The sequence below is a fragment of the Rhopalosiphum maidis genome, chromosome 2, assembly GCF_003676215.2.
Source record: "Rhopalosiphum maidis isolate BTI-1 chromosome 2, ASM367621v3, whole genome shotgun sequence".
In the NCBI taxonomy this organism is placed as follows: Eukaryota; Metazoa; Arthropoda; class Insecta; order Hemiptera; family Aphididae; genus Rhopalosiphum; species Rhopalosiphum maidis.
The window spans coordinates 70,871,210-70,896,273 of NC_040878.1; the positions used below are offsets into that span (position 1 = coordinate 70,871,210).

The window sequence follows — 25,064 nt, forward strand, 5'->3', positions numbered from 1 at the left end:
ATACAAATATATATATATATTTCTTTGATTCGCTCTATAAATTCACGCAATCTTACTATATATTTCACGTAGAGAAGGATTAAGGAAAACAAAACTTCGAAATACAAACTATAACAAGTATAACACTTTGACTAAGTTAACCATATAATAATATATATCCATGACCGGAAATAAGATCTATACATGATAAACAGATGAGATATATTTTCCTCTATAAAAAAAAAAACTTCCCATTTTTATGAAAATTGTTTTGAATTAGAATGATATTATAATTTATATACAATATTTTGATTAAAGGTTATTATATAGTTTTAAATTAATAAGAAATTACCTAATATTTTACTATAATTTATAGTTTTATAGGTTAACATAAAAATATAAATAGAAAATGATAAATACATATTTAAATTTATAAGATCATGACAATGGTTTATATTTTGTTGTTTTTTCAAAGAAAATAATCTGTGTGGGAAAATAGCTACGGTTCCGTTATCGATGAGAAGCAAAAGACTTTTTTCAAAAACGGAAGTTGCTTCGTATATGACATAACGTATGTCTGTGAGCGTGTGTGAGATATCCAGAAAAACTTAGCGACTATAGCTGCGCTCGTATACTTATATATATATATATATGATAAAAAATCTAATATAATAACCGCTTACTTTGTCGTCACTATTGACGAATCCGGAAGTCCAACAATCGGAAACCGTCGTCGGTCCGGACCGGTTTCCGGTGCCGGACATCGGGGACCGGTCGCCTCCGTCGCGGTCTGACCCCCTTGGCCGCAGCCGATCGTCTCTTGCGCCGGTGGCCCGTGGACGGAGGCGGCGGCGGCGGTCCGAAATTGATAACCGTGCCGGGCGGCGCGTGCTTGACCGGCAGCAGTTGCACGTAGTCGCCGCGCGCCGAATGGATGACGCCGGACGCGGCCACGGCGAACGTCTGCAACCGGGCCGAGGCGGGCACGGTCACGAGTCGGGCGGCCAACAGTATGGGCACCAGCACAGCGGCCGCCACGACGCCACACCCGAGCACCAGCATCGCTATGATGACGACAACGGTGCGCCGGGTGCCCGCACCACCGCCGCCGCCGCCGCCGCTGTCGTCAGCCGTCGCTGAAGAAGACGACGACGACGACGACCTGCGGTGGTGGTGATGGTGGTGCGGCTGAGGATGCTGCGACGCGTCTCTGCTGTGCTGGTGGTACCGGTACTGGTACTGTTGTTTTTGCTGTTGCTGCTGCTGCTGCTGCTGCTGCTGCTGTTGTTGTTGTTGGTGATGGTGGTGATGGTGCAGATGGGTCCGGTGGCCCGCGGTCACAGCGCTGCACGTCGGCGGTTCGTCCTCGCCACTCGACACGGATGGCGAACGGTCGTCCGTCTGCGGCAATATCGTGTACTCGAGCTCGGCCACCAAGTTGCCGGCGCCGTGTTGGGCGCGCACCGTCTTGAACATGCGGCGGCGGCGGCGTCGTCGAATCGTACGTGCCCCACCGACACCTGAGTGATCCACAAAACGGACGGTTACATTAAAATACTATTGTGTGTGAATGTCTCTAAAATATAATATTATAATACTTAGGACGGTTCGAACATCAATTTTTACGAACTCGAACTTTTCGAGTATTTTAACTTAAATTCATAAAATCGTGATAACTGATGGATGCTATACCGTAAGTAATAATATTATTCTGGAATACCGCTTTTTATATTTTATAAATTATTAATTACATTTGTATTAATATCTACATCAAACGGTTCGATTTCGAGAATTCATTTGCATTAATTATTCGCTTGATAACTGTTAAATAGTTAGTCAGCTGCCAATCAACAGTACGAATTTGCAAATAAAACAAAAAAAAAATAATAATACTTTAGAGTATTTTATCCAATTGGAAATTTATATATTTATGAAAGATAAACGTAATCTTATGCAGTAATCGATAATCTACGTTGAAAATTTGATTTTTATTACTATTTGCTTCGGCTTAAATAATTAAACCATAATAATACTATGTTATTATGACATGGTACAACATTCGTCAAAATTAATAAAAAAAAATTGTGACTACGATGAAAACTGTATATTACATATTACATTCTATTCTGTTCTATTTTCGTTTTTAACATAAAAAAGTGTAATCTAAAATCAACCACATAAGTTTGGTTGAGTAAAAGTGTAATCTCCGTTGAATTTATATGTTTACGTGTAACCCACTGCCCGCGCAACAGTTTATCGGTTTCAATGGTTACACTATACAAGTCGAAAAGATACATTTTTCTTTGCCTCCTCGGCGGCAATATTTACTGTCGATAAATTTTAGTTATTATTTCTATTATTATTATTTTATCATTGCAATTGTACCTACAATATTGTTTTTTCCATATTACTTATAGTTTTTGCTGCTGCAATGGTTGTACAGATTCAACCGATTTTCATCCGTTATTTATGAACGGAAAATTACGAAAACATTTTCCCGGGCACGTCGAATCCCCGTGGACTTAGGTACTAACCTAGGTACTCGTATTACGAGTGTTATATTATACGTGTATGTATGATAATATACTATAATATGGGTATACGGACGTCAATAATCGAATTCAAAACGAATATCTTTTGCGATTTTGAAAGTAGGTAGGTAAATATCGATTATTTCAATATTACGTACGCGCGTCACGAAGCTATGAGTCGTTGGAGGGAAAATAAAATACGAGTCCGCTTATAATAAGCAGTTATATCATTATAATAATATATTATTGCAATTTGTAGTAATCATTTCAATACTTTCGTGTATAGCCATTACGACGTAGGTGTCGTATAATATAATATTATACAATTGGTAAAATTAGATTGAATCGCCATCGAGTTTGTGATTTTTTTTTTCTTATGAAAACGTATTTTTTTCGAGCTGTCCGACGATAAGTAAAAATTATTATTATTCAGTGACCGATATTTATTATGTTCCTAATTAATTGACTCATATGCATTGACCTATTATTGGATTCGAATTGGCTGTAATGTTGTATACACATACATACATAATATGTATGTGTATATTATACGCATAGCCACATATGAACCATATTCCTCCATGGCTCTATTGGACTATGTACCTACTACACTATTAGTTAATGGAATTAACGGAGCCAATTTGTATTTTGAATCGCATAATAATTATTCTACATTTTTAGTCCATATTCCCGATTTAGTCCATATTTTGATGATTACTACTATTTTATTGACTAATTGCATCACATTAAAATAATTACGAACCAAAATTAATTAAAACAATTTTTTTTTTAATTAATTTTTACGTTTCTTTCCTTTATGAATGACAATATGCATAATATAACATTATGAAATGTATAATAATTAATATTTATAAATAAATAACTAAATTAATTTTTCTTATTACAATGCACAATATATTATATATTATGTTTTATTGTTTTTATTTTCGGACCTTTTGCCTCAAGGACTCGTTCGAGTCGTTCGATTAATAACCTAAAAATGTTCTAGTTTTAAAGCTCCAAAGTCCAATAAGCGGCAACTACTGAAATATTATTTTGTGGTGTCAAGTCACCATTATGAATTATCATGATGATAAATATGCGTGTTTAATAAAATATTATTGTATGGAAAAACAAAACATGCTAGTATGCTACAGATAGAATAATAATCATCGAAAAATACATTAAAACAATTATTTTTAAAAGACATCAATACAACATTACGCTGACGTCGTATAATATATTATTATCGTGTGTGTGGATAGAGCCCTAAACAATAAACCTAATTGTTTAAAACACGAATTGAACGTGACACGTATGTTTTAATAATATAGTAATCGTCGCGCGATAGCGACGAAAATGCGCTGCTTTCAATTTAAACAAATTACAAGAATTCATTATATACCTAGGCACTCGATGTATATATATATATATATATATATATACAATATACACACACACATTGCGGCCAATATACGTTCGCGCACAAAAGAACGTAACGTGTGTAATATTACGCGTACTTGTCCGGTCCGGTGGGCGGAAGCGGGAGGGAGTACCGTGTCCAAATGAACTTTAACCCGACTATACATAATATAATGATATATATATATATATATATTATATATACATGGTCGTTCCCAGTGCGGTTTTGTTCGGTTAAAAAATAATGAAGTTAAAATTTATGGTAACTGGGTTACACGTGGTTATACACGCGTACGTAGATAATAATATGTATATATTATAGGTATGTGTGTGTATTCGTATAATATAATATATAATATATTATTGTATACATTATAGAGAACACGGGGCGGCCGAGTTTAATTTATGATTATTCAGCGTTTTGGCGTGTACCGAACGCGTGAGTATATGGTATGTACCTATATATACGAATGAACTATGTACTCACAGCTCCGTAAACTGTTACAATATGATTGCGAACAATGTTTTTTTTTGTTTTTTTTTTTTTTTTTACAATTTTTGTCTCTATCCGTAACTCATAAGCTTAACTTTTATTAATATATTATACAAAAAACTATGCAGGTAGTTTCCAGTTTGTCACCGCCAGGTCGTTCTATAATCGCATATTTATACAAGCCATATAAGCACAACTATAAGTGTGGGGCTTTAGGGTATTAAGCTCCCCCCCCCAAAAAAAAATTATATATATATATATTGGATAATAAGTCACGAAAATGTTTTCTTCAATGAGACATACTATAATAATTGGCAAAAATAAGTATGACGTATTATGCTATATTATTATCGTTATTCGATTTGTACAGTGCATACTGCAGTGTGAATAGCACCACGTTCACGCGCACACATACGTATCATATGAAAAGCAGAAAAATATACAAGTAGGTAACCACTCTGCAGTTATCGATAGTGTGACTCGTCATCGGATATAAATAACTGCAATATTTTTATAAATGTGTTAAATTTTAATTCAATGATGGTCGATCTTCATTATTCATACATACGATTAAAAAACTATTGAGAGCAGAAACGGTCAGCGTATAGGTTATAGGTAATAGGTATATTTCTTATAAATGTTATCTTATTGTATATTGTATTATTTGTATCACTATTGTCTATGTTTAGGTTAAAATTTGAAAATCAACATTTGGGGGACTGGGACCTAGTATCCGCAAAAATGTAGGCCAATGTCAATTTTGAGGTTTTCTTTCACCAGACAGTCGTTGGCTGCAGTTTCTTTTAAACACTTTAACCTTAGGCTATACCGCGGTTCTACAGTTTATATTGTATACTTATTTCAGTTACTTCGATATCGTTGTATATGCTATATTTAAATATACTATATTAAAACGAAACTTTACTGCTTTTTTTATTTTTCGCAAATATTTTACGCTTTGTTAACAAATCCAATTTAGAACATAATATTTTTCAAAACACATATTATAATATACGTCGTAGATATTCGTTCTGTTGTGGGAATACGCGGCATAATAACAATATAATCCCCCGACGCGATTCAAGAACGTTGTTTTTCTTCGTCCAAGTGCTCAACAATTTTTCCGAAGTCTGATAGAAAAGAATATTTAATAATATTATGCACTCGAGTTGAAATTTTAATTTGAATTCATTAAAGTTTTTCGATATACACCACTATACCAATCGCTATATAATATAATATATATAACCCACACAAGTATATATACTTACCTAATACCTATATAAATACAAGTATGTATAATATATAAAATATGGTTTTAAATATCTACAACAGTTTTGTAAAAAATATTAATTTAATTTATGTACCATGCTTCGTACGGATATGTATAACTTGATGTGATCGCTGTTTAACATATAACACACTTATTGTTTTGAATGCTAATAACATTTTTGATAAAAAAAAACTATTTTTTAGTACTTTTATCGTTATCATTTTGTACGTATATTTATATGTTTTTAATTATAACATGCGTTTTTAATTCCTTATTCCAAATCAGAATTATTTTTTTTGGAACATTTTTATGAATAAAAATTTTATTTTGGAACAAAAGCTTATGATTTATGAGTGATAAGCTAATACTTTTTATGGTCATAATTTTTTTGATTGTTTACTTTAAATAATAAGTATTTAAAGTTTAGATGAGTGAAATAGGGTAGTATTATAGAAGTACCCCGCAAAATTTTACTCCACTATTCCTATCATACATACCCACAAATACTATATAAATACTGTCGCCGAAATTTTGATTTTTATAGATAAAAATATTCTAGAAAAAATATACTCGGCTTTGGAATAAGAAATTAAAAATGAGTGTTGCCATAATTATGACTATCTTCATCCATGTATAAGACAGGTATCGACGTTAGACGGTTTCTCATATTATTATAACTACTAATTTTACATCCGCAGACTTTGCCAACTACAATACCCAATTTTGCGATTATCGTGTCCTGTAGTTGGATTATTCCGTCATTGCTAATGTTCAAGTTGGTTTTCATGCTACCGGGCTATAATAATAGGCTATTTAGCTGCGTTAAATGCAAAACGTTTCGAGAATCGCGTGTCTTATGCGTATTATATTAGTTCCAGGATCCACTATAAGACTGCTATGCTTTTCCCCGAAAACGTACATTCACTGTGAAACGATATTATATTTATAAACAATGAGATTCATCAAACATGCTCCCCTCAAAATCTGATTTTTGGAAGTTATAAATATACTTGAGGACTATATTGTGAGAAATTGTTTCGTACTATTTAAGGAGTGTCCTGTGGAATTTATAAAAAATATATTGTCAGATGAGAACCATCCTTTTCGGGAGGTAATTTTTTTTTAATTTTGATACATTTAAATCAAAAATTAAATGATTTGTTTGAAATATATTATGCAAAGAACAAAAAATATATTACATAATTACACATATTTTGTGAATTTACAAAAATGTAAATTCCATAAAACAAGAATTCTTCAAGACTGAACATTGGTGGGCCTCCCCCTCACGTTATTTAATGTTGTTGTTAATCACTAATCAGTTAAGGTACCAAATTTATTTATTGTAGTTAATTACATACGTCCCAAAAGTCCCTTATCACCCTTACTATCTCCGTGAAAAATAAATATATTTAAATGTAGTTTTTTTCACAATGATAAGTATGAAAATTTTGATTGAATGGCATACAATTCAGAAATTACCAAGAAAAATTTTACGCAATTAGGTTTTTTAAATTTTTTTGATAGTATTTTATATAACACTTTGTTTATGTATTATATTTTTGAGTTTCTAAAAATAAGAGTTATGACTTATGTTACTCAGCAAAACACGAATTGCATGATTTAATCAATCTTGATTGAAATGCTGATTTTTGTTTCATGATAATCTGTAAATATTCAATTATTAGTGAAACTTTTAGTTAAGATTAACCAGTATTTTGATAACATGCAGTATTTTGTATGTTAATTCATAATAATTAAAAAAATAATTGATTATTTTACATATTATGTACATTTGGGAGATACTGTATATAATAACATTATAGATTTTAAATATAATTCGTTTATGTAATAATAAAAATTAAAAAACAACAAAGAGGTATTGGTTTAAAAAGACTAACTATAGAACTATAGTTAAGCTACATTAATCTAATATAAATTTAAAGTAATATTTTAATATTATGTATAGCCGGACGCCGGGACTAATGTCATCGACCGTTATTAGTAGGCAGGTACATCAAATTTGATAACTCGGAAACGTTTCATTACAATTTTGATTAAGATATTTCATAGTTTAAAAAAAAAATCATCTGCTAAATAATTCGAAGTAAAAAATGTTGATTCTCATTTGATAAACAAAAGTTTGTATCACCGCATAGCGTGTAGTGATATTGCTTAATGGTAAAAACTCTTAAGTATTTGAAAATATGGTCTTTAAAAATTTAAAAAATATGATTTTAAATAACTGCATTATCAACGGAAACTGAAGTAAGTTACTTGATGAATCACACTGTATACTACTAAATATGTTAAAATATTATTATTATATTATGTACACCTTATAATACAGTTATACGTGACGGAAATATTCGAAATGAAGTGTGACACATGATCTATATCAAAAATTCGAACGGCGTTCGATAACATGATGATAGATTGATACCTAAATTATTTTTGTAAAAGTTCTTTTTAATATTGTTATAATATTATACTCGTTTCCCACTCGAGTGTTTGATATAACTTTTAAAATAACCGACACGTCACATTACGAAAAAAACGAAATACAGACGTATTATTAAAAGAATATATATTGTTCGGAAAATTGTTTGAACTGTTGACCCACGGGCTACAACATAAAATTTCCAATTGTTTTTGTTGCTTGTGTACATACATTCAACATCCATGATTGTATTACACACTCGACCGGAATGGTAGTGACGACTTTGTGCTTGACCAAAATATTAATTTTGGTTCAACGTCATAGAAGTATAGTACTTGAATTTATCGTGTCAAAACCACAATAAACAAAAAAAATCCTCAGTTGTACAGTTATACGTCATATTTCCATACAAAGTTCGTTATACGATTTATCTTCAAACCCGACAATGTCGTCGCGTTCAGTTAACTGTATTATTTTAATTAATAATTATTTGTCGATTTGATTAACGATAATACCATTAATACCTACATAATATTTTGTCTATAGGTAGGTACTAAAACTCAAATATAAATTGTGATTGAGAGGATCGCGTGTCGTGGATTCGCCATTCCCCGCACATAATATGGCAGTCCTAAACTATTTATTGAAACTCAAGGACGGATATTTTTCACAAAGCTGTAAGGTAAAACTGAATGGCATAACAACTTAAATTGGTTTTCCGTCATTGTGTAATCACTTTAATCAATCGAATTAGAACGATATGTACGCAAAACTCGGAGTGTGTATATGGAAATTTACGTTTAAATTGAAAATCCTTTCAGATTCCCATTGTTTACATGTTCACATTTTATTCATTGCACAATTAACAAAGTTGATCAAGTTTTATAATACCATTGCGTTGTTTACTTACTGTTTCTCTAAAATCGAATTATTCATGATATTAACAGACATATTTAGCGCGGCACGGGAATCCTAAAAAAAATTCTCCAATTTGATTTTGAAAATTTGCTCAATAATAAAAAAATATAGCATAATAACAATATGGGAGAAAAGTGAATATTTTTAATTAATCGTGAACAAATATTACCATTATAGCCGCGTTTATATACTCGTATTTTATATAATTAATTATCATTTAGTATTCCGAACGGAATGAAGGTTTACGGTGCACTGCGCGCACGTCGTTCGTTTTCGACGAAATCTTTAAACAGTTTCCGGAATCAAACCAAGCTCATCTGTGTCCTACGACAGAACTGTTATTTGCACTGAATGTTAAAATGGGTCTACAGAGTATAAACACAGTAGACTATACATCGTTATTCATTCGCCACGCAGCTGTCCGACTTGCAGGAGACACCCACGCGCCCGCCCCGATGGCCCGACCAGACCCGGAATCGGCACTTTTGATATTGGCACGGTTTCGAAATAAATATTTATATTATACACAATACACAAACAACTATATATACAATACGAGACCAAATGATAAATAAATCGCGTTGCACTCGGTTGTTTCAATAACGATTCTGCAGCGCGATTGTGCGAATTCCACAGTGGTGTATTTAAGGGGATAGCGGCAACAGTACCTTTATAGTTCCCCTTAACCCCGCCCACGAAGGCTTTTTATTTAACTCTACCGTAAGCGCTATATAAATATACAGCAAAACGACGTAACTCGTAATATTTTCGTTTTCAATTTAATTTTTGTATTACACGATCTATAAAATAATGTTTGTACAATAAGACGTACAAAGTATAGGTATTGCTGCAGGCTGAGTGTTGGGTTGATTGTGGACGCAACTTTTCTTTTTAAACATAAATTAATTCATAAATACATATCATAATCGGTCCCAACCTTTAGAAATTGATGAAGGTTTTCCGATCTATTGATTTAATTGTTTTATCTGTTAAGTGATACTTTAAACTAGTATTTGTATTATGTTTGATATCAGTATCATCCTCAGAATTATACCAATTGCATATTTTTTAATTGTTCTATGTAATTCATCGGTCAGCCTACATTTTGACATTAAAATAAATCCAATATTATTTGCATAACATTATTTGACAAACTTTTAAAATAAATAAGTGACATTTTTAAAAAGATTTCCATCAATGACATCACTTCAACGTGGTGAGTATTATAATTCATAATAAAGTAACATGGTATGATGATATTTTTTCCGTATTTGATGACATTTTGCACAAAAATCGTGCTCCTTTTAATTGGTCAGTAAATACAATGTACAGCTATTATATTTCACAAAATGGCTTGGTGCCTTCGTCACGGTCTCGTATCACATGAATGGCATCATACCTGTTTAGTGTATCATTTATAGTAAATACTAAAATAAAATATTATAATAAATTTGAACTTAACAATGTATCTAAGTAATTTTTGTTTTGTGATTTGGTTATTTAAATAATGTAATTGCGATCTATTGAAAAAAAAGATAATAGTAATTTCCTGGTAGGAAATTCCTGTAGATAAATATTCCGGATTCAGTACCTATATTTTAATCGCTTTCAACAATTTATTACATATAAAATATACAATGTGGTATTTTGACTTAATACCTATGACTGCATGTATATTGTTTTAAATAATATTATTAAATGTGTACACGTTAGCTACGGCCATTGGGGATATCAAATAAAGTGTAATTTATACAATCAAAAAGTGAATTCAATTTTATTTTTTATGTTATGAATTAATAATTTTGAGGTATTCTGATAATTTGACTGTTTTATTAGATTCCGGACTGAGAATAACTTGTGTTACTAGTAATGGAAGGGTGTTTTCACATTTTTACTGTAAATGACGGCATTCAGTTACTAACCGAACATTTATTAATATTATAGTATTAATCATTTATTATTTTATTTTATTTATATTTTAATTGTAATTTTATTTATTTATTACTTAATAGTTAATACCAATTATCTAGTATTTATAATCAATGATATATCATTTATGTATTAATAAAATTATTTATTTTTAACGTATAATTTTCAGGTACCAGTTACATAATATATGACTTTATGCCGATTTTAGGACGATACGCTAGCTGTACAAAAATAACATGTGACCAGAAATAGTTTTTTTTAGGTAAAATCATACAATTTTCAATTACAATACGACTGTAGAGTTCTAGACTTTGGAGTCATTATTGAATCCGTAAGACACACGAAGAAATTTATTGAAAGTGAACATTTTAAATTAATTAAATGAGAAGCGTATTGTTATTAAAAATGAAACGCTGTTATAAAATGTTTAAATTCATAATGAATAATAAAAATAAAAATAATTTACCTTCCAGTTACCACCCACCTAGAAAGTTGTATTCAAATACGCCACTTTAAAGATGTACTTGTTCATTGTTGTTTCCATCATACAAGTGATGAAGTGAGTTATAACTGTTATGAGCATTTTTAATTTACACTATATTATATATGCATAACTAGCTAAAAATTTGAACTATTGTAAAAACCCATATGCAAACACAGTTAATGTTCTTTCCATCAAGTTTCATAATAGTTCGATTCACTCTAGTTTTTTAAACTAACGAAGTTCTACAAGTGATCTGCTGAACGTAAATTTGCTATGTTACGCGCTTGTGAGACGGAGACAAAAAATGGCAGTGTTACGTAGGTACTCTTAAAGATAATCGTAGGAACATGGTCGAAGTTTCAGTTTTTTTTTTCGTTCTTATTTTGACGACCATTACAGTAAATAATAGTGTGCTAGATAAAATATCAAATGTTTAGGGATTTATTTACTGTCTGCAGATAACAAACATTTTGGTTAAAAACTAAACACCAATACGTTCTTCGCTTCGCTCATAGTCCAAAATAGTAAATGCATAAAACTTACTACAATTTTTACGTTGTCTGAACTCGAGTTGGAATAAATTTGAAATCGTTAAAGTTATACCCGTTTGTAATTTTGTGTATAATATAACTATATATATATGAAATATATGGTTTTATAATCTTAGAGTCTTAGACCATTGTTTTCCTTGTTCGGCTTGTATATACTCAATATTTCATTTTCAGTATTATAACATATAAAATTATTTTGTACATATTTATTTATTATTACTATTTGCGAGCATTTATTAATAAAATTGCAAACATTTATTAATAAAATAAAAAAAATAACATATTTTCAATATTTTCGTGGTAATGTTTTTGTTCACAGTTCAATCGGTAATCATCAAGTATTAAAGTATCATTAATAGGACGCAACACCCACATTTGTTTGTATAAAATCTTTATGGGTATAAAGAAACTTAAGAATTCTAAAATTCAAAATTTGAATAAATTCATTGTTGAAGGAAGGGGTGGGCATACTTGCTTTACCGTATAGTAAATTATATTTTCATATTATATATTTTTATATACATAATAATATGATACAGAATAACGACTAACGGCACGTAAATATTATACGTTTTGAGCCCAAACCTTGAAGTATGTACAATGTACAAACGTACAGGTATATACTATGTATTTTTAAACCAAATAATATAATAATAAACCTGTATGTTTTTGTCTCCGTCTTAAAAGTACGTAACATATCAAATTTACGCTCAGCAGATCGCGTTTAGCTCAGTTAGTTTAAAAATTAAAGTGAATCAACCTATTATGAAACTTAATGGTAATAATAACATAATCTGCAGTGTTTGTGAGTTGATTTTTTACGATTATTCAGTTTTCCAAGTAAGTTGTGAGCATTTTTAATTTACGCTTTATTATATAAGCATAACTTGCTAAACAAATATATAATCAGGTACTACGGCGAAAATTACAGGTATAAAAATCATTTTCAATAAACTCGATATAATAGCTAATCAGCTTTTTCATATATATACCTTTTTTTTTTTTATTGAAAAAAGTGACTTTAGACGTTTTATGACAACTAACAACTACTCCAAAAGTAATTATCGCGCTAGAGCATGCAATTATGATTGTATAAGCTTATTATTATTATCAAATGTTGAAATTACGACTTTAGTTTTAATTAGAATTTGTTCAACTCGAAGTATAATAATATATAACTAAACATTTTCTGAAGATACAGCAGTATATATTTCTTCTTTCTTATATTTTGTTCGTGAAGTTTTTAGCACAAAATATGATAACTAGCAATCCGTGAAGAACAATCGTCTGCAATTTTGATTTTAAAGTTACGACAATAACAGCTTAAAGGCTGTAGGCAATTTATTAAATCCCCGTTTTGACCAGATTGGAAATTTATGTAAAATACAAATTTCTCATCAAACGATTTGTCATTTTGTCGTAATTCAAAAAATATTGAACGTATATGTAGGTAGGTATTTGAATTTTTTCCATTATATCTTTGAATATTAAATACAACGAAATGTTCAAAATAATTATAGCCTAAATTTTAATTTTTAAACAGTTCGTCGATATTTATTTATAGTAGTTAATAATAGTAATATACAATGTTATGGAGATATTATGACAATTTTATATTAAAAGTACATTTGAATATGTCGGATCATTATGATACCCCCTGTATATGATATTATACTTGGAGCTCATAGGCGTGCGCACGGGGGGTTCTGGGTGTGCCTGGGCACCCCCGACATGTAATTGGGGCCCTAAAATTTAAGTACTATGGCATATATATGGGTCCGTATTTTAATTAATGTTACTAGAATAAAAATGGTATTTTTTCTAAAATATGTGGTAAAAAAATTGTTTCGAGATAAAAAAAATAATACAACGTAAAATATTTTAAATTTGCGTGATAAAACTTATTATGATTATAACAGCTAGATGTTATTGACTACAAAAGTAAAAATAATAAATAAATATTGCAATTATCTTGAAAATAGATTTTAGATCCAACTATCTAATGAAATATTATATAATTTGGTACTAGTAATACCTACCACTGATTAATATATGATATAATGTAAGTAATGTTTATTCGTGCATTATAATTTATTAAAATATATACATGTATTGTTAAAAGAGAGGGCCTGAATTGAGAAAAGGAACGAAAAAATTACAGGTACCCCCTGAAAATTAGGTCTGCACACGCCTATGAGTCTTGGCTAATATTTTAACAATTTTATTGTTATAAGATGCATGGTGGCGTACGCCTTTTTTTTTGTTAACATTAATTCAATGACCGTGTATTACTGTAGAAATATAAATTGTAATTACTATAAATTATTAAAATAATTACCAATACATAAATTAATTTTTATGTAGAGGTATACGGTCTTAGTTTAATTCGTTGAATTTAAAACACCTATTTCTTAATACATGACAATGCTTATTCTTGAAACATAGGTTGCTTTACAGCAGAGGAATTTTTTCTAGTTGTCCATTAGCACTGAAAACTGACTTGGTTATGATTATCTTAGACTACCACCTAGTGTCCTAGTATATAGAGCCTGATACTACGCCGTTTCGCGACTTCTTAAGCAGGTGAATAAATAAATGATTATATAAATTATATAAATGTACTAAATTATTAATTTTAAAATTAAAATCGTCTTTATAATAATAAATATCGTTTAGTATCAAATATCTGGTCTATAGGCAGGGCTGTATTTATAGAGGGAGTGCAACAGGAGGGTTGTTGCCACGGGTTGTTGATTTTGAGATGGTAGGAAGATTTTTTTTTCATCGATTCAATACTCTCGTAATTCTAATGAATTATTTTCTACGATTAATGTTACATTTTACAATATTTTTCATTATAATTTATCATTATATTATTAGCATGAATTTCTTAACCGTTAAGAGAACGCTATACTCGCATGTGTTGTCTCTGTCTTATTAACATACATCATAACGAATTTTCGTTCAACAGAATACATTTTGTGATAATATAGCTTTAATATTAGAGTAAATTTACCTATTATCAAATTTTAAAGGTAAGAATATTATCTAGACAATGGCATATGATTTTATTGATATTATCATTTTAAAGTGAGTTATGAACATTTTAAAGTTGTAATATTTTACATACCTGTAACTCACATTAAAATGATAATAATATCAATAAAATCATATGTCATTATCTAGATAATATTCTTACCTTTAAATTTGATAATGGGTAAATTTACTCTAATATTAAAGTTAACATCACAAAATGTATTCTGCTGAACCAAAATTTGTTATGATGTACGTTAGTAAGACAAAGACAACACATGTGGCCATGGCGTTCTCTTAAAAAATAAATTAAACATTGAAAGTGATCTAACTTCCACCATCAGTAATATGAAAATATAATTTAAAAAACTTTAAGTCACAATCTAGAAATAAAATAAAAAAATTTTCAAGTTAATTATAAACAACATTTTTTTAAAACGTAACATTTTTTTTTTGCCCCTGAGATGTGAATTCCTAAATACAACCTATATGTATAACGGCAATAGTGAACTGTAGACACATTAAATATTTAAAAACGCATAGTTACGTCGAGTTCGCAATGTTTTCACTTTTGTGTAAGGTTGAAACGAATTATTTTACTTACATACATATTTACTACCTACGTCCTACACGATTTAAATCTTTTTACCATCGGCAAGTACAATAATCTAATCAAACGTAGGTAGGTCGTATTATAAACGTTATACGTTCTACAGTTTTATTTCGCTCATCGACGATTCAAATGCATACATTTTTTTAAGTCTCTTTTCCTTGTACTTCTCGTCAATTTTATCTTTCATAAAATTAAATATCGAATTCCTCGCTATATTTATAATCACTTGTACATTATTATATACGTAGTATAATGTATATAAATTATGCACATACCGGATATTTTTGCAATATATAGGCGTTATGAGCTACAATAGCTACGTACCTGTTTTGTCAAATTGTAATACGATTTAATATAATATATTGGTATATATAGAGTGATTTACAAAAGCATGCTCCTCGCCTCCAATTTTTATTAAATAAGTAATATTTATTCTAATTCTGATTTTAGACATTTCTAAGTATTTGGATTTTTAAATAAAAATCAAAGTAAAATATCTATTTGGTATTTTATATTTTATGATAACCGACTAATGAGTAATGACTATAATTTATTTATTTTTACTAATATTATTATGGTACTAATATAAATAGTAGCTAGTAACCAATAGGTATACTAATATTATATAGATATGCAAACAAGAAGTTATTACAGATTAAGAATAAAATATTAAAATATAGATAATTAAGTATGTATAATAATACAAATTAGTAGTGATATAAATTATAAATTATATTATAATATATTTAGTAATATTATAGGTACCTATAGTATGGTTATTAAGGATTTTTATTCTTAGTTATACATTTTAATAACACAAATACCACTCATTCACATTTCTACTTTGATCAATTAACATTTACAAAAACTTGATCTGTTTAACAATAGTTAATTGGTAAGTATTAAGTACACAATAAAAAGTGTAGTTTTCGTTTGAAAAAGGAAGTTTGAACAACAACCTGGAACTCTTAAAACGGTACCTACTTAAAAAATCAAAGTATCTAAAATTATGGTTTTCTAAGTATATCTAAATATATTTGAATATGTGCTCAACAGGTACCTTTTTATTATTACTTAGTATTTATTGTAAAATGTTCACTAGTCGGCGTTAACGACGAATGTGCTATTATTATTATACAGATGAAGTATGTTATAATATTATAATATGTACTTTTCAACTTTTGTACTCCTAAAATGCCATCGGCTGCAATAAGCCTTCTGCAACCCCAAAATTACACCTATGAATAATAAACCTATAATATCATGTCTTATACATTCATAATATATATTAATACATGATAAAAGGCCCTGTGACCTTGCAGTGTTATTGCAATATTTTTAAATTGCATGATCACATATATATTATTTTATATTATATTATATTATACATTGTATAATGATATATGGTTAGCGCGTTTGTATGTTTTTTTTTTTATTTATGTACACTAGTTTTTGTTTTGTTTTACATGATATATATATATATATATAATATATACTATTGCATTCGAGCTGCGTATATGTAAGTAAAAAGTTTTGAGTAATAAGCCGACCCCAATAACATCTTATATTATGTTAATGTTATATATTTATACAATACGAATATTATACATTATGTTCGGTCGACATGTTTCGTTTGTATTCTTTAACGAAAGTTAACCGTAAATAACGAAGAAAAGTGCTGTTGTGTAAACGCTTTAAACTGAAACTAATTTATATTTACATTAATTACAGTAGGTTTGCACCCCGCGGGTCACGACAAAAATATTAATATTCAAAAAAATAAGACTTTTTATTATTCATCGCATCTTTAAGAATTAAATAGGTAACTGATGTTAGTAAATTAAATATGAATATATTATTAGACAACACTAGCTATTATAAGTATATTTAAATTTGGCACTAATATTTTTGATATACTATATAATGTGTATAAAATATATGACAAGATTTAATTTATTTTGAACTCAATTTAATTCCTTAACATATTAAAATTGAAAACAAAGCATCATCAAAATAGTTGATTCTAATCTAACCCTGGAGTTTTGGGATTCATTAATATAATTACATTAAAAACCTAGAGAAAATATCTCAATTTGATTTTTTTAGTATAAATTATAAAACAATAAAATATATTGTCGTCCTAAACCTAGTAAGAAAACTTAATTTTAAAATTATTACTACAAATACACAAAATAATGAAACATTTTACATAAAACCCTTTCGTGACGTAACTACACATTTGTGTAAGTTTAAGTTAGCGTACCTATTTCTATTTAAAAACGAATATATTTATAAAATCTCACAATTATCAGTTTTAAAGCTTACACAAATATGCAGGATTTCTGTTAACCGAGGGGGGGGGGGGGGTTAACATAAATATGGATGGGATGGAAACAAATTTAAATAATCATGAAAATAAATCCCTAAATAAATAATTATTTTTAGAAATCTTAAATTCGTTATTTTTTTACAGATAAGGAATGGCAAACACAATTATGTAAGGTTTAAGCATGTCATCTGACTATCTAAGTATTTAAGTTTACATAATTTTATGAAAATACCTGACATTTGTTGATATCAGTACTTATTACTAAAATAAATTTATCAATAGGACTAAAGATAGTACTAGATTTACCTACACTATTGAGTATGCTAGTTATAACTTTTAAAGCATCTAAAACAAAAAGAAACACTCGTTGTGAAACAATTCAATAACTACTCACTCTATCTTGCAAACACACTTATGTCTGTTGGTAATTTTAATAAAAGTAAAAAAATATTTTACTTGTTCGAAACTGGAAACTATATTTTATATTATTTTTATTGTCAATAACACATGACGTTGAAAAACAATATTACAATATATTTTAAATATGAAAAAATACTTTAAATAGCATAATTCTAACATTATGAATACGAATATCGAACGTACTCCTGATTGTTTTTTAAAATATATTTTTATTTTCAAGAAAATATTTTTTGTATTTTGAATAACTTCAAAGTCATTTATTTATTACAAAATATTTTGAAAATTGTTGGTTGTATTTTGTCAGTTTTTAATGCTAAGTGCATATATATTTAACGACTTTTTAGTGAATTAAATTTGCAATTCAATACTTATACAATTATACTAGTTATACTCGAATATAAAATCAAGTTAAATATTAATTTTTAAATTCAAACTTTTTAAAATTAATTATAAAAGAAATAAATGGTAATATTTTGAACAAATTGCAATTTAAAGAGTAGTAAACTGGTAAATACATATAAATAATTGACAATTATAAAAGCTACAATATAAAGTATAAGTACTTAATTAGTACTATAGGTATATAATATATATAAATATAATAATAATTTTATAGTAATATAAATATTTTAGTAGATTATTACAACTGACAAACCTTGTATTTTAGTTATACATATTATTATATACTTCTATAAAATTGTAATAATAATAATAATTGTAATACGTTTTAACCATCATATTATTCATATTATCTAACTTTGACAAAATAAATCAACAGCCTGATTTATATTCAAATTGAGAAAAAAAAATTAAAAATTACAAGTTACACATAATACCTATATTATCATAATATAATAGGACGTAATAACGGTTAGTATAAATTAATTTTACTATAGAAACCGATTTATTAAAGAATTAAAAATATATAAGATACTCAAGTATTTATATAAATATAAGAAGTATAATAAAATACAGTTTATTTATTTTAATTTTTTTCTATATAAAAAAATATTATCGTTGTAAGTGATGTTTTATGAATTAAAATATTTTTGTACGGTATTGAGAAAAAATAGAACAAAAGAATATTATGATAATAGTAAATAAACAATGTTGTACAAAAGTGCAAAGATGTAGATATTAAATAAGAAAGTAATATTAGTAAATTAAAGCTATACTAATAAATTAAATTATTCGTGTGGACAAGTATTATGTAAAACAGGCAACAGCAATTCTTACAATATTTTGCTCGATTTGAACATACGACTCGATTATAAATTCAACGACTTGAGAAAGTATCTTCAGACCAAAAAATAAAGTAAATAAGACATTTTAAAATTATTTTTGAATATAGTAATAAACTGCGATGGCCATAATAATCAAGAGAATTAGAGAAAAAATATAACTACTCTTTTTTATACGGATCAGACAATAAATTAACACAAATTTTTTAAAGTAAACTCATCCATTGTATTTTTATTTTTTTGACGTTTTTATGTTTATTTTTCCTTTAAGAAGTGTTTTGCACTACAATTTATTAATACATTTTAACAAATAAATTTACGGGGTAGTGGAGGATATTCTCGACATTCATCGACATTGTCAAGCGATGTTAATTATTTTGTACCTATTTAAATAAAATAATTATTAAACATATTTTTAATGAAATAATCAATCACTAGTTAATTATGCTAATTATTAATATTTCAATGACCTCATACCATTTTTCATCTTTTTTTTTTATTTAGTATATATATTTTTCCTGCCAATTAAATACACTAACAAAATCTTAATAATGTAAAAAAAAAATCAAATTGTTGCCATTTTATTAATAGATTGTGAATTGTAATTAATTATTTGATAAAAATTAATACCAATCAACATTTTAAAAAGTTTATTTACAGTTATACGAAGAGCAGAATACAAACATCTCCATTCAATTTTGTGAGGTGTTCCCTGGGCCCTGGCTACAACTACTGTAAACCAACTTTTTTATATTTAAACTAAAAATTATAATTTGAATAATACGCTTCTTATATGTATACTGTTGAACGTTTGTTTACTTGACAACTGACGACAAAAAACAAACAGTAACAATGTATATCTATGTAGAAATATTGAAGAATATGAAATCGTAAAAACAATGGTTGTTATTCGAGATAGATATAATAAATTAAGCTTAATAGTATAAATAATTAAAACGTATCTATATTTTATTGCATAGGTACGTGAAATGTATTTTTATAATGATTATTATAGAAGTAATGAAGTTACTTCGAATTACATATAACATTTGTCGTGAAAATATCAGTGTCTTACGTTCTTAAAATTACAAAAACATTGTTTTAGAATAATAAAAAACAATATTTAGGTGTTGAACTTTGAACAATTTATCATAATCATTGATAAAAACACATTTAATTATATGTATTAAAACATTTTTGTACCTATTTTAAGCAAATGTCGCGTTTTAAATGCACACCGAAAATTATTGTATCTCACTTTATCCTATTTTTTTTACAATGGTGAATTAAATAAGCATTAAAATTCTTATTCAATTTATTTTTTTTCACGTAAACGTTTAAAAATGTGCACACTTCTAGAATACAGGGATTTTTAATAGAAATTAAGTACAAGGTATCTATATTGTACTGTTGAAAAATATATTATATATATATATATAAAGAATACATTTTATAGCGGATCATAACGACTCGTTCCACGATATATTTATAGATATTTATTTTAATATTATTATGTTGTACCTATAAATTATTATTATTATATTTATATATTTTATAATCAAGTCGTTTTAAATGAAATCGCATGCAAATAAAAAATAAATCTCTAATTTGTCGCGCATGATGGTTCAGAAAACGAATAGGTATAATTAATAAAATGGAAATCGCCCAGTTATGCGTTATATGTGCACTCAATACACACTGCATTCACACATGATCATAAATATAATATAATATATAATATTGCAGTTGAATTATTGTTTTATGACGTAATATTATTTTATGATAGTAGGATGAGCTATAATAACGATGAACAAATTTTTCATATTTTTGTTTTCTGTTAAAATATTGTTAAATACCACTTTTACGTAATAAAAATATAAATATTATTTTTTTTCGTGAGCTTTGATGACTTATTTTTTTTTTTTTGGAAGGGGTTGGTGGAACTAAGCCTTAACCAGTCACCTCTTCATCAATTTTCCAAAACGGGTACGTAATTATAACCAAAGATATATATTTTAAAATAATGTAAATATTACTGTATAATATATATTATATATTATAACTATATAAATATCAACGTAAAACTAGATTTTTTTTGAACTGTTCAAAATAATGTCCGAGTTCGAGTATAAATTTCCAATGAATTTCGATCTGTTTAAAATTCTCAAAGGTCGGATTACCTAGTTTTTATGATTTTATAACCGTTATGTGTGATTGAAATTCAGAGGTTCAAAATGTTCGAAAAATCGAGTAAAAAATGATTTTGAGTTCTACAACAAAGCTAGAGTTCGTGAAAATTGAAGTTCGGCCCATCCTTAATATTATTATAATGTTTATATAATAATATATATTCTATAATATAATATGTACTTACGAACTGTGTGAAAATAAAAACAAACCGTCGGCCAACGGCACAATATATATAAATGTATTATAAAATCTATTTACGAGTGTCCGAACGGTATCGCAGGAGACGGACCCGGAAGACCTCGACTATATATTGTTGTATAATATAATAATTATATTACGTTAATAGAAACGTATACGTCTTGATAATATTTTACAATAAATTATATTATAAATAATAGCAATAAATTGTTAATTGTTATAATGATCGTTCGGGGCCTTGGTAAACGTGACGGCGGCGAGTCATCACGCCGAAAACGCGGTGGCGGCGAATGACGGCAGCAGCGGCGGGCGGTAATGAGCGGACGATCGAGACGAGCGCGACACTACAGGCCGTTCGGGCGCGAATCGCGATTCGCGAATGCCGCTGCCCAAACGTTTTCGTCGGATCGCCGCTACCACGCGAGTCTCCGCGCCGAAGCGCGCGAATACGATGGTATAACATTATACTAATACTTAATATTATCATTACGATATAGCAACCGCCCTCTAACGCCGAATTTAAAAAGGGTGGTTTTTCAATCACTGTCCAAAGTTATTTTTATCGGAATTTAACGGTATACTATGTATCTTTTTTGCAAGTACAAAGAGCGCATCGTTTAACGCTGTGGAATATTCTATAAACAATTCCACAACTATAACGAGGAATACTGGTGAGGTGTCGGTGCCAAGTACCACATAGTTAGGGTCAATAAGTTAACTGGTTTGATTTTAAATAAAATATATCATTGTTATTATTTAATATACAGCCAAAGACTTACATATTTACTTACCTAGTCCAACTGTGTTTTCGACACCTACAGCAATCTGCATATTATTTAGAAATTAATACTTTAACTGGGCCACCTATAAAATATACTGCTTAAACTCCCACCGATAAATACCTACATACATAGTTGCAACATAGATCTCAAAGTCTGATCTTATTAATTATATATCGAATCGATTGTGTTAAAAAAAATATTAATATGCTGATCAGGCACAATCAGGGATAACTTTGAGGGAAAAATGTAAATGTAATGTAATGTATATTGTTTTATTATAAGAGTAAGTTGGTCTACTATATTCAAATTTAAATGTAAAAATGACAATTAAACCTACTTAAAAATTGAAATATTAAAAATAAGCTTTTGGGTGTAACTATGCTTACAAAGAAATTATTTTAATAATATTAAAATTTGTTATTAAAGAAAGTATTGGGAATTTTTTACATTTGAAATTTTGAACCCTCTTCAAAAAAAAAAAAATATATACCATCTATAGTTATAATTTCCTATCAGAAATCACCCCCATTTTAAAAAATCCCAAAATATGATATCAGACAAAAAAACACATTATTATAAAATCAATACATTTAACGTTCTGCTCAGAATCTAAAATTAAAGACAGGGACTGTTTTTTCGGTTGTAAAAAAATAAAATAATAAATAAATATTATAAATTTATACTCAAACAGTTTTTATCCTTTGACTTACAATATTTTATTTTATAGAAGTACACACTACTACAAATATACACTGAAATAATAAATATAAACAAATTACGTGATTTTTAAATATAGCAATTTTTTCAAATGTGCCGTTACCCTTAATATATGTTATTATGAATTAATGTTTCTATATAATAGGTACCTTTTTTCTATGTATTCTCTACTAAATAAACTTCGATTTCCACCCAATCAAACTGAATATATTACATACAAATCCGGACTCTATAATATTACTAAACTCAAATAATTATGGTTAATATTATAATAAACATATCTATAAGTATGAGTCCATGTGGATGATATTATTAACTGCAGCACAGCTAAAGTACCTATTTACTGACTTTAATATTTGTTAATACCAAAAAAAATCTAATGACTTTTGATGTGTTTAAGGTAATTAATTTGATGATCATCATTAGATGATGTGTTGCGATTAGCTATATTACATTCCGAAACAGTTCGGAAATCGACAGGTGTGATTTTAATTTTGTATAAAGTAAGTAGTATACAATTAATTAATTATTTATTATTCAAACAAAAAAAATTAATAATAAAAGTTATTTGCAATTAGTAAACTAATATAAAAATGAGTTGGTGTACAATTATTTATTATTCAAAAATAATTATAGGTACATAATTAATAAAACAAACAGATATACAATACAAACTATATTTTATATTATTATTTATATACTTTGTACTTAGAACCATGTGAATGTATCATGTAAAGTAATGTTTTTCAAGAAAATCATTGATCACGTATTTAACAGCATTTTCTTCTATGTTTTCATTTATTTTAGCAGACTGTAAAAATAAAATAAAATAAAATAATGAGTATTAACAGAAATATTCAATACGATATTATTAAGTCATATGAAGACCATAGAAATAAGTGCAATTAAGGGGGGTTGGCGCTCGGGGATGCTTTAGCAAACTTATCTCTATTCAGGACTTCTCTCCACAAATGTTAAAACTAAAAGTAACTTTAAAATAAGTTATTAGTTTATTTTCAGTACATACAGTGTTATTTTTACAAGATAGTTTTATTTAAAAGATTGAAGTATATAAGAATTATTACAAGCTACTCTAACAATTTGTGGAGGGTCTACTATATATGTATGAGAAGCTTTTGGTCAATGTGCTGTCTAAAAAATTGGATAAGGCAAAGTATGCAACAACAGTATTTCACGAATTTATTAATATTAAATCTTGCAAGTTGTATGAGATGTAATTAGTAATAAGATTACTTATTTAGAAATACTAAATATAAGCATCCTACTTGCAATTGTAAAATATAATGTAAATACGAATTATATTATATACATTTAAGCTGATATCTAATACAAGCATTTAATGTTTAAGATGATACAAATTATTTTAAATAAAACTGTACATCACAAAAATACATTTTTATATTATAATAATAGAAGTACAACAATAAAAAAAAATTAGTACTGTTTTATTACTACAGTCTACAATTATTTTACTTTTCTGTAATTAACAATAATGGTTTT

At 28.2% G+C, this 25,064-nt stretch overlaps 1 protein-coding gene across 1 annotated transcript in view; it reads right to left on the minus strand.

Annotated features, from left to right (window-relative positions):
• LOC113554154 (AT-rich binding protein-like) overlaps window positions 1-22,410 on the minus strand; it is a 61,987-nt gene extending 39,577 nt beyond the window's left edge. Inside the window, exons 1-2 of the mRNA XM_026957869.1 lie at window positions 22,031-22,410; window positions 663-1,499 (exon numbers count right to left, since the gene is read on the minus strand). Of these exons, the coding sequence (XP_026813670.1) occupies window positions 673-1,455 (783 nt within the window). The 5' untranslated portion in view covers window positions 1,456-1,499; window positions 22,031-22,410 and the 3' untranslated portion in view covers window positions 663-672. The remainder of the gene's footprint in view (window positions 1-662; window positions 1,500-22,030) is intronic.
• Between the last annotated feature and the right edge of the window lie 2,654 nt (window positions 22,411-25,064).